Source organism: Oryza brachyantha, chromosome 1, assembly GCF_000231095.2.
Source record: "Oryza brachyantha chromosome 1, ObraRS2, whole genome shotgun sequence".
Taxonomy (NCBI): Eukaryota; Viridiplantae; Streptophyta; class Magnoliopsida; order Poales; family Poaceae; genus Oryza; species Oryza brachyantha.
In genome coordinates this window covers 26,277,182-26,289,588 of record NC_023163.2, presented here as the reverse complement: position 1 = coordinate 26,289,588, position 12,407 = coordinate 26,277,182, and the positions used below count along the sequence as shown (strand labels likewise).

Genomic DNA, 12,407 nt, shown 5'->3' with positions numbered 1-12,407 from the left:
TGCGAGTGCGACCAAACAGGAGAGCGTACGTTCCGCTGCATCTTATATCATGCAGGTTGGCTCATTCTGCGTTCTGCCATAGCGGACTCAGTTTTAGTCTTTCCGCAAGTTGCAGCTGTTTTGATGGTTTGGCTACCGTTGTTTAATTTGGCGTCGGTCGATAGGATCAGACCTCAGAGAAACATCAACATGCACTTTAACATAGCAGGATAGCACTCTCCACTACACTAGGCCTCGTACAAAGATCTCTATTAGCTGACTCTTTTAATCGCCATGTAAATAAATTTGATGATGTGAAGAAAAGAGAAGAAATGAAAGAGAAAAACTGTTGTCATGCATGAAAACGGCTTAGAGTCGACTCTTAGCATCTAAACTTTCTTATATAAGAATGTATAAAAAGGAAACTAGCTTAATAATAAAAAAATATTTTATTATATTAATAAAAAAATCACACCTAACTCTACCTTTATACGTATTATTATAAAATAGACTATTGTGGTTGACGTGGCTTGCGATTCAGCGCAAGCGATCGATAGCCAGAAAAGGTGGCTTGCCTGCATATATTCTCCGGTTGTGATTTCGTCGTCACTCTGGTTAGGAACTTAGGATTACGACATCGCGGACAAGCGTCAATTATAGAGAGAGATCATTGACATGCGAAATTCCACGGCAACTTGCATATTTGTTATGAGAATTTGTTACGGACTCATCTGGCGGTTGGCTGCAGGCTCCGAACCGATTAAGCTTGCATGATCAAGGCCAGGTCAATACATATAACTAAAACTTTGTTTATGTTTTTGCACTGCTAGCTATAAAGTCATTAGAGCAGATAAAGCAATTCATTTGTAAAAGTGTTTCTGAAGGCCCTGTGCACGGCCTCAAACAGAGGGGTCTAATGGTGATCAGCTACAGCTGCTCGGCAGGCAGCAAGATGACATGGATCCTGTCCTTGCTGTTCATACTGGCAGCGGCGACACAAGTTCATGGCGTGTCTCTTCCTGGTAATAATCAAAGCTGTTTCCTTTGCGAACCTGCTTCTCTGTAAATTGTAATCCATGCTCCATCTGCACAGTTCAGAGCTTCAGATTACTTCATTATGCACCTCAAGAACTCAGCTCCTGCTCATAGCTAGCACTTCACATATGCTTAGCAAATGAATGCACAATACAACATGAATCCTAATCTTTAAACAACAGAACATTAATATTAGGATTATACTCTTATCGTTGTTATCCAAGTAAGCATATTCCAACTAGCCAGCTGATGCCTGCTGTGTGTGTAAAAATCTGTTAGTTAGTTACAGGGGTGTCTTTGTGCAGGGTTTCTAAGCATCGACTGCGGATGGACAAATGGTACAAGCTATGATGACAACAAGAACACAACTTTGACATATGTTTCTGACAAGGAGTTTGTTGAGGGCGGCAAGAGCTACAATATTATGGCACAGTACATAGAAGGTGCTACAAATGAGCAAGAAAAAACCTTGAGAAGTTTCCCTGACGGCCAGCGGAACTGCTATACATTGCCAACCAGCATTGATAAGAAGTATCTCATCAGAGCCACCTTCACCTATGGAAACTACGATGGGCTCAACTCGTCAGAGAATGGTTCTCTGTTTCTCTTTGGACTCCATATCGGCGTCAACTTCTGGACCATGGTGAACTTGACAAAGTGGGGTTCATCAAACACGATCTGGAAGGAGGTGATCACGATCGCTTCGGACACCAACACATCCGTGTGTCTGATAAACCTGGGATCAGGAACACCCTTCATATCTACATTGGACTTGAGGAAACTGGACGATGCAATGTTCAGATTTCTGAACCGTTCTATTTCGCTCAGCTACTTTACTCGAAAAAGATTTGGGTCGGTCGATGATCTCATCACAAGGTAATTCAAAAAAAAAATCTTTTTCACCATAACTGACACTGTAATTAATCATAGTCTCCCTTATGGTGCCAACGTGATCTTTATTGCATTCCATATTTCCATGTACCTCCCGTGGTGATCAAGATATCCACATGATTCCGTCGATCGCTTCTGGGAGGCAGCCAAACGGTACTCCTTCCCCTGGCTCAACCTGACCACAGCACAAAAGGTGAACAGGCTTCCTGGAAACGACGACTTCCAGGTGCCGTCGGAAATCCTCCAGAAGGCCTCCACCATAAACAGAAACTTCTCATGGCTCAACATAAGCGTGAGGGCCAGTGACAACATCGACTATAGAAGCCTGGAGCTGCTACCAATCTTCCACTTCGCCGAGATAGATGGCAACAGCCCGAACCGGACGTTTGATATCTACGACGACGATAACCTGCTGTTCTCCAACTACACACCACCCCCGTTCCGGGTGGATAGCACATATAATAGTAGCCGGTTCTTGCGCAAGAAGGGCGTCTTGTTTACCCTGCGCAAGACGGCCAGCTCGGATCTGCCGCCGCTCATCAACGCGTACGAGGTGTACTCCCTTGTTCGTATGGAGAACTCCACCACTTCTTCGGATGACGGTATGATCATTAACATGTTGCGTGTGCAAACATTAGATTGGGTACCATGTATGCTGCAGGTTCATACGATCATCGTGCTCGTGCACGGCAGCACCTGGTCCACAAAAGAATCCATTAGCGTTACTGAGAACAAAGGCTATTAGCAGAGGAATGAATTTCATCTAAAAAATGCAGAGAAATGAATTACAAACACAAAGTTAAAGATACCATTTACATCATGAAATCATTTAGCAACTCAATAAGTGAATGTCTTCCTCTATCCCGTTCATGCTTGTTTGAACTCCCTTTCTATTGCTGTAGTCAATCACATGAAAGACATCAAGAAGTACTATAGTTTAGCAAGAAACTGGAATGGAGATCCATGCTCCCCAAGAGAGTATTCCTGGCAAGGTCTGTCTTGCAACTATGCTAATGGGAACAAAATTCCAAGTATCATCAGTGTGTAAGTACATAACAGACTGTAAATTGTGTATATATCCTGCATCCAATCATCTGTCATGATGTTTTTTAACCTTTGGAGTCAATACACGATCCAAACACATCTTTGTCTTTAAATATACTGTTATGGAGACGCCTAGCCATAGTCTTAAGATGCCATGATTAAATTAATCTGACTTGTATTGAGATGTGTTCGTTTGCAGTGATCTGTCTGCCAGTGGATTAATAGGTACATTGCATGATTCATTCATGAAAATGACATCACTGGAGAAGTTGTAAGTGTTGTCTACAGCATAGCATTCAGAGACCTAAATGAAATTATGTGTCATGTACAATGAACACCATAAAATGTGTAGGGATTTATCACAAAACAATTTGACGGGCGGTATTCCAGACTATCAGCTCAACTCACTCAGAGTACTGTAAGTTTCTGATTTAATATTTAGCTGGTGATATAGGTTTTTAGATGAATTGAGTCATTTAAACTACCATTTTCAGTGACTTGTCAAATAACCAGCTTGATGGACCAATATCGGATTCTGTTCTTCAAAGATTTAAGGCCGGTCAGCTTGAATTAAGGTTTGGGAACACTCCCTTGCAACTTGCATGGTTCCTCACTTTATATATATAAAAAATAATCAAATTAAATAGCTAGTCAAAAAGGAAATGATTTTAAAACCAACACTGGTTTAACACACAACAAGAGTATCGATCAATTTAAGGTTCATAAACAGCATGCCCAAATTATTGAAACACAATTGAAAAGCTAATTTGCACGTGGATGTATCTAGTGACTACAAATGCTTTAGCATCTATTTCCCCCGTTCCACGTTATAAAATTTTTTAAACTTGCTTAGATTTATTTGTATGCTAATGAATCTAAATACATATACAAAACATATATATTGGTATATGGATGAATCTAGACAAACCCAGAAAATCTATGGAACGGAGGGAGTACGTGATTTTCAACAGAGCATGGACAACATAAATCTATTAGTCAACGCATGTGCTTTATAAAGTATGTAATAGTTCCATTCTTAAAGTAAACAGTTGTCTGGAAGTACTGGAAATCAGAAGCATGCTATAGTCATGATTTGAAAAGGCTGCCATAGCTAAGTTTCTTTTTTTTTTACCTCAGATCTCTGTTTGATTTTATCTGACTAATAAATTGACTAATGATATTAGACTAGAAGGCAATCCCATATGCTCAATAGTTAAAGAGAAGTACTGCTCAAACAAAAAGAACAGAACACCTATCGTGCTCATCGCAGTGCTAGTTCCGGTGGTATTCATCCTACTCGTAGTATTGGTGTGTATCCTCTGGCGGTTGTGCTGGAAAGGTAAAAAAAGCTAAATTTAAAGTATTTTTTGAATCGATACAATGGGGCAGTTCAATGGTTGCTTCTTTGGTGTACATTAGTAATAGCTGTAATTTTGTGTAAATAAATGTGGGGATTTTGCAGGAAAATCAGGAGAACAAGAAGATTATTCGCTATATGAAGAGGAAACTCCACTACATATCGATATCAGGCGGTTCACATATGCAGAGCTGAAGCTCATAACTAACAATTTCCAAACAATCATTGGAAAAGGAGGTTTTGGCACTGTTTATCATGGCATACTGGAAAATAATGATGAAGTAGCCGTTAAGGTGCTTGTGGAGACATCTATAGCAGAGTCAAAAGACTTTCTCCCTGAGGTATGCAACAACACTAATTAGGACAGAGCTTAGATCTAAGGAGATGCATCTGACCTTAGATCTAAGTTGTTTAAAAATGATATCTCCTGCTGCAGGTACAAACCTTGTCAAAAGTTCATCATAAGAATCTCGTTGCTTTGGTAGGATATTGCCAAAACAAGAAGTGCCTTGCACTTGTTTATGATTTCATGCCTAGAGGAAATCTTCAGCAGCTTTTAAGAGGAGGTTTTTACCCTTTTCCTCTTTACATTTCTTATTATTTCTATCAAGCATAGATGAAGTAAGTAGTTGAGTCATACAAGTCCAAATTGCTCATTGCTATGGTCGCCAACACTACGACCAATCACACTTTCAGCTCAACAAAACAGAACCATTCAAACCTGAAACCAGTTCAAATAGAAAACAAAAACACATAGGCACCAACCAGTTCAAACCGAACCATCCACTAATTTCCAGGAAGCGAGAACAAAGTAGATTATAAATTTCCACCGATAAAACTGTATCATGTTAAGCTCCACTTGAATTGCACATAATTCAGCTAAAATTGACTTGACACTGTGGAGAAAGAGAAATTCCAGGATAAAACTATAGCTAGGGTTTGCAATACAGTGCTGACTGGATTTTTCATGGAGCAGGTCAAACACGCTAACTTTAAAACTTTGAACCTGTCTGGTCGTAAATGTTGAGAATTAGTAAGCAAGTTTTTTTCTATCTTAGCATGTAAGAGGTCAACTTCTTTTAATTTCAAAAAGCTGGATACATGGCAGGCAGGTGAGCATAGAATGTAAATGTTTAGCTGCCTAGACGGTTATCAGTATAATATATAGATGATGGACGTCAATTGCAAGGTGCTGCATTCTTAAAGCTACATGTTTTTCAAGGTATAAATATAATAGTTAGAAATTGTAAATGACACCATATTTCAATGTCAGTGAGGAATAAAACAGAAGCTACATGTTCTTCAAGCCATAATAGTTAGAAAGTGTAAATGTTAACATATTTCAACGTCAGTGAGGAATATAACAACAGCTAGAGGTACGTACATATTCAAATATACTTCAATAGATGATCAATTTCCCCACAGTAGGTTGGTACTTCTCGTTAATTGAAATTTATGAAAAGTGCTCTATCAAAGAGAAGGAAAGCTAGTGTTACTATTAAAGTTCTCAGTGCCAGCTCGTATAGCACTAAAGTTCAATACGCCGCTGTTGTTCTTCTTCCATTTTTTTTTCATTATATACTCATCCCTTGGCTTCAAACTTTCCAAATGACATAAAAGCGGTATTTGTGCAACCATGCACATATCAAATGGACATATATAATTTTATTAATTTGGCACACTTTGACACAGGATATGACAACAGTTTGAATTGGGAAGAGCGACTTCACATTGCACTTGATGCTGCACAAGGTTTATATTTTGAAATATGCATCCACCTTTTTTTAGCACATATGCTTGTTACTGTGTTTAAAACAAAAGTTTCCATGGAATATAGGACTGGAGTACCTACATGGATCATGCACCCCATCAATAGTTCACAGAGATGTGAAGACACCCAACATCCTTCTGGACAAGAATTTGGTGGCCAAGATATCTGATTTTGGACTTTCACGGGCTTTTAATGCCGCTTACACGCATATATCTACAGTTGCTGCTGGTACTCTTGGCTACCTTGACCCTGAGTACCATGCTACTTTTCAGCTTACCGTTAAGACAGACGTTTACAGTTTCGGAATTGTCCTATTGGAGATTGTCACTGGTCAACCCCCAGTATTCATGGACCCTCAAACCATCCACCTGCCAAACTGGGTGCGGCAAAAGATCGCTAAGGGAAGCATTCACGATGTGGTGGACAAGAAGCTGTTGGATCAGTACGATGCCACTCACCTACAGACTGTGATAGACCTAGCCATGAATTGCCTTGAAAACGCATCAATTGACAGGCCAAGTATGACCGAGGTTGTTTCCGTGCTTAAGCTATGCTTGCCGATTTCAAGCGAGAGACAATCGGCGACTTCAACCCCTCGAAAGAAAAACGTCATGGATGCGGAGATTCCAAGGCAATTCCAGTTAATGATTTCTGGAGGTTCCACAACAAGCTACGAGGGCAGCTCCTTTCAGTCCGGCTACACCGGTGGGGTGTCAGAAATAAGCCACATTTCTGGACGGTAAAAGGAAATGCTATTTGTACATTTGCTTGGTCCATGTCGTTTGACAGTGGATGTGTGTATTTTGGATTTAAACATTTTTTTGTCGAAGCCATTTGGGACACTAGACCAGTCTAAGTCTCAAAGCGGCGTGCCTTCGGTAACAAGTAATCTGAAGAGCAACATGTATATCTCATTTTATTTTCCAAATAAGAAGGGGGAAGCACTCGTGCTTTTCTATATAAACCTCCTATACCTATGTTTGCGGCTAAAAATTAAGTCTGCCTTTCAACTACACATGTAATTTCCCTTTTATCGAAGCCATGAAAAATTCGAGATCTTCTTCCTGTTACCAAATCCTTACCACTTGTTCAATAGTTTAGTTGCTTGACTATCCTATCCATCGAAAACCTAGACTCAGACTCACGATTTAAACATCGCATAATAACCTGGATGCCAAATCTCGAAAGGGGACGAACGAACGGATGACGGCAACACGACGGTATGAGTGTAATACGCACCATTGCCGTCGCGTGGGCAGGCGCTGCTGCCACACTCCCCAGTCCCCCGTCCCCAGTTCCGCCGCCGCCTTCTTCCAGGCCCAGACCCCGTTGCTGCAGCGGAGGCACACCGCACGGCGAGAAATTCGTGATTATACCGCTACCAACAAGTCGTTTCGTTAAAATACCATTCTCAGCATGAAACACACTAAAATATCATCATAATCACACTATATTTGCTCCTTTATATTTGCTCCTTTACTATTGTGATAGTTTTTTTTCAATTTAATTACTTTAACCCTTCCGGGCTATGTTAAAAGACCAACATACCCTTATTATTTTTTCATTTTCATTAAAAGAACGATGGAGATTGATCTGTTCTGCTCTGTCTTCTCTCCGTTCCTCCTTCTGTTATTATTTAAGGCCAAGAACGATGGAACAAATCATTTAAGTTATACCATTTGTAATCATGTTTTGTTGGAGCACATATAAACTATTGTTATTTAAGGTTGTTGTGCTGAAAACTAAAATTATATTAATTAGTTGTAGTGTTGTTACGTTGAAGTAGAGCATATGATTTGTGATTTTTTAATTATTGAGATGCTTTGCATAAAAGAGAAAGCTAGCCAACACATAGTAATCTGTAAGATGTGAGGGTTAAAATTATCTTTTTATAGGGGTATATAGAGGTTAATCCATAAAAAACTGAACCAATCGTAAAAGAGCAACTGTGAGAAGATTATAATGGTATTTTGACGTGTTTCATGTTGGTAATGGTATTTTGATGAATCCACTTGTTGGGAGTGGTATAATCACAAATCCTCCCCGCACGGCAGAGAACCACTTTTGGAGTAAAACTTTGTATTCGCGTGCAATTTTAGACCATCACTTATGGTTTCGGTATTTTACTATTTTTAACTTTAAGTTTTGAATTGATTTTAGATTTTTTTACCAAAAATTAATTTTGCCATTTGACTTTCAGATCGCTAAGGCCAATCTCAATGCATGTTTTATTGGAGTATCATACACATTAAATAAGGTGCTACATCAGTAAAATTGCTGACTTGGCAGGGTCGAGTTTCATAAGATGAGAAAGGAGTTTCATCCTCTAAAAACTCATCTGGCTCGGTTATCTAGCTTACAGTTTTGGTAATTATAGAAACTATGCATTGAGACTGACCTAATAATACATGTATAAAAATAATATTCATAAATTAATTTTTATTTGCAAGTATGTATCGTTTGCATGTTTTAATATTTTTTAAACCGTTTTACCCTAATTTTCTTTCATAGCCCTAAACGAATCATCTTTCTTGATTGATCGGTCACATGTAATTCTTTTGTATTTGCAAAAGACAACCAAAGTAGTAAAATACTGTAACTAGGCCAACTAAAACAATAGTATTTTAGCTAATCCAAAGTTTTAGGATGACATATATCCACTTTTCTCTGCCCCAAGAGGGGGTGAAACGTAAAACGTTCATAGTGAAAGAAGGGGTCGAAATGCAAAAGAATACAAGAAGGAGGAATTTTTTATTTTTATACTATTAAACATTTTAAAAGTAGATTTAAATTTGAAAATAATATAAATCAATACTCCAACGGTAGGCCAGTATGCGAAATATATAAAAAGCGCTAACGCGAAATCCGATGTGACAGATGACAAGTAGCGGTCACGTTTCATTTTCATTAACTGGCTGGCGTTGGGAGCATACATATGCGATTTTTTCATACAAAAATATAACTTTTAAAAAATAAATAAAATATATCGATTTAAAAAATCTAAAGAAAGGGCGTGACCTGTGGGCCTCGGTCGAGGTGCCGGACCACTAGCGACACTGAAGAGACTCATGGGCCGCCTAAGCACGTTGGTTAGGCGTCCAGCCCAACATACAAAAATCTCCCTGCGCTCCTACTTGGCTAATCAGCACTAACCTCAAAATGCCCCTTTCCATCTCTACCAATTCAAACGGCGTCGCGAAAGGAGCTATATTCTAGTGGTCACGTAAGCTCTTAATAGTATCTGAGCCTGAGGTCCTGGATTCGACTCCTCGTTAAAAGATTATGATTGCTTTGTGCTTTTAGTGAGAGGCGACGTGCCGGCCAGGGGCAGTCTTCGGAAGAAGGTATATGTATCTCTCACGTCCTTCTCCCTCTCTGCAAACCTAGAGATCCTAGACCTCTAACATCTACTCCCTCCGTCTTAAAATAAATTAATCTTTCATCTTTTAACTACAATGTTTACCGTTTCGTCTTACTAAAAAAATTATAATTAAAAGTTTTGTTTTTATTAGATAATAAATCATAAATAGTACTTTACGTATGACCAATTATTTTTTAATTTTTTTTAAAATTTTTTAAATAAGACGGATGGTCAAACGTTAGACACACATAGGCAAAAGATTGTCTCATTTTGGGACAATAGGAGTACGACTCCTTGGAAGATCGTGGAAAAGAATTCTCTTGCATTGGATGTTAACTGATCGAGATGAGGGCATGCTTTCGGAATGAAACGAGAAGGAAAAAATAATATCCTTTTGTGCATCAAGCCTAGAACACCTTGGAAGTGGAAGCTTTTATAATCTTAAATTGTCAATCATAAATAGTACTTTACGTATGACTAATTATTTTTTATTTTTTTAAATTTTTTAAATAACACGGATGGTTAAACGTTAGACACACGTAGTCAAAAGATTGTCTTATTTTGGAACAAAAGGAGTACGACTCCTTGGAAGAATGTGGAAAAGAATTCTCTTGCATTGGATGTTAACTGATCTAGACGAGGGCATGCTTTCGGAATGAAACGAGAAGGAAAAAATAATGTCCTTTTGTGCATCAAGCCTAGAACACCTTGGAAGTAGAAGCTTTTGTAATCTTAAATTGTCAATCATAAATAGTACTTTACGTATGATTAATTATTTTTTAATTTTTTTTAAAATTTTTTAAATAAGACGGATGGTTAAACGTTAAACACACATAGTCAAAAGATTGTCTCATTTTGGGACAAAAGGAGTACGATTCCTTGGAAGATCGTGGAAAAGAATTTTCTTGTATTGGATGTTAACTGATCGAGACGAGGGCATGCTTTCGGAATGAAACGAGAAGGAAAAAATAATGTCCTTTTGTGCATCAAGCCTAGAACACCTTGGAAGTAGAAGCTTTTGTAATCTTAAATTGTCAATCTGAATGTTGTATGCTTTTGTTTCACATGGATGGTTTCCAGAACTTTGAACTGATGTTGATCTCAATGCTTTTGTGATTGATCTGGATGTGATTATAATGTTATGTGTATATGTTGCTAAAATTATCCCATTATGGTTATATGTTTGCTAAAAGCCCTTGTAAAACCCCCTCTCAAAATCTTAATGCAATCCAGGACGGCTACTTTCAGCCGCCCAAACCAATATTTTTTTTCATATTAATGTGCAAATGGTGCCAGCATTTCTGCAGTCCTGATTATAAGATCCAAATTGTCACAAAGATGACAATTCTGAAGCTTTGTTGCCATAATTTATTCTCAGATTATACAAAAGGAAATTTAAAACATATTGTATTTGCATTCCAAAATTAATATTTTTTGTCACTTTTCTGCCAACATTTTCATTTCACACCTTGCAAATTCACTGATAAGGACAAATTGAAGTTCATTCAATGTACAGAAATATTGATGATTACAACAAAGAATCAACTTCTCAATTCTGATAAGAACCTGTCCTATTTCTGCATTGCTACAACATGTGCATAACTTTGGCAGGTAAGATAAGTTATCTTATCTCCATCATTTTCCGTGCGCACGTTTTCCAAACTGCTAAACGGTGTATTTTTTACAAAATTTTTTTATAGAAAAGTTGTTTTAAAAAAATCATATTAGTCTATTTTATATTTTTTTAATAATTAATAATTAATTAATTATATATTAATCTATTACAATTTTTTCCGTACCGGATAAGTTAGCTTATCCATCTTCATAGCGAACGCAGCCATAGTTCTTCTCCCATTCCTGAATTGCTATAGTCTGCGCGCAACTTTTTTTCTGCAACAACAGAGAACAAATCTTCTCCCAGAAATTGATTGTCTTGTCCGATAGATATGGAAGCAGCATATTCCTACAGCCAAAACAATCCAATTCGGAGGAACTTTAAATTCACAAATACAGACAAAATTATGTGAACATGACCAAAATGAAAAACATGGTGCCTATATGCTTGTGCTGCTTCTCCTATGGATTGCTTGCGGCGGGGACGGTGCCGCCGCCGCCGAGACTGCGTGGCGCGGGGAGTGGATTGGCCAGTCGTTCAGCATCGTGACGATGTTGTGCACTGGTGGTGGAGTGGATCAGCGTTGGTGGTGTCTAGGCAGGCCTCAGGCCTGCGTGGTGGTGGTATCAAGGCGCTGTGACGTCGAGCGTCGACACGGCGGTGGTGGCGGAGCAACACCGTTTTCTGATAAATTGGTCATTTTTATAAACTTATTTCGAATCTAGTCCCTGCTAAAATTTTTATCAAAAAACAGACCGTCAGGTCGGCGCCACTAAATTTAGTGCTGAAGTCCTATATAGTAGCGTCACGGTCATTGGCGCTGACACCTTGCCAGCGTGGAGGCCGCACCGCTGCATCCACCGACGTGATAGGGAGTTGAACATTAACTTGTCTAGTGCTGACGTGCTCAATCTCACTTGATACTTCGTGGCCGCACACCCCTGCTTCAACACTTTAACTCTCACATGTTTTCTTGTTTAGGGTTCATCCCCACACAACCACACTCTCTCCTCCCTTCCCCAGATCCATCCTAAATCGAAGGGGTTTTTTGGGCATTGCTTTGAGGATCTATTGCAAAGATAAACTCTCTGGAAAACTCTAATTTCATCAACCAGTTTGTCGTTTTTATTGTGGTTTTAGTTGAAATTGTGGCTTAAGAAATATAAATTTTGGTTTAGAAACATAAGTGAAAAGACATGGATGTAAATTGATGATGAAAAAGTTGTGAAAGTCAAGAGGTGTGAGACGAACACAAAGAAAACAATAAGAAAACTGTACCTAACTGGTGAATCCGTGGTAACTACCGTTGTAGCCCAAGCGTGTGCATATGTGTTCGCAAAGGAAGATGAATCTT

At 38.7% G+C, this 12,407-nt stretch overlaps 1 protein-coding gene across 1 annotated transcript; it reads left to right on the top strand.

Moving 5' to 3' along the window:
- Positions 1-875: 875 nt before the first annotated feature.
- On the top strand, positions 876-7,110 carry LOC102720001 (probable LRR receptor-like serine/threonine-protein kinase At1g51810). The gene is made up of 12 exons (XM_006644817.2): positions 876-1,001; positions 1,320-1,890; positions 2,014-2,507; positions 2,808-2,949; positions 3,149-3,220; positions 3,302-3,367; positions 3,444-3,524; positions 4,134-4,288; positions 4,412-4,647; positions 4,743-4,872; positions 5,999-6,058; positions 6,144-7,110. Exons 1-12 carry the CDS (start codon positions 896-898, stop codon positions 6,818-6,820), a joined length of 2,790 nt encoding a protein of 929 aa, XP_006644880.1. The 5' UTR covers positions 876-895; the 3' UTR covers positions 6,821-7,110.
- Positions 7,111-12,407: the final 5,297 nt, after the last annotated feature.

What these genes read in the sequence shown, in the direction of transcription:
- LOC102720001 (XM_006644817.2), top strand. Translation starts at nt 896, where the DNA reads ATGGTGATCAGCTACAGCTGCTCGGCAGGCAGCAAGATGACATGGATC. An exon ending in ATGACATCACTGGAGAAGTT is followed by an intron (nt 3,221 to 3,301) that starts GTAAGTGTTGTC and finishes TAAAATGTGTAG; the next exon opens with GGATTTATCACAAAACAATT. An exon ending in GCCGGTCAGCTTGAATTAAG is followed by an intron (nt 3,525 to 4,133) that starts GTTTGGGAACAC and finishes TAATGATATTAG; the next exon opens with ACTAGAAGGCAATCCCATAT.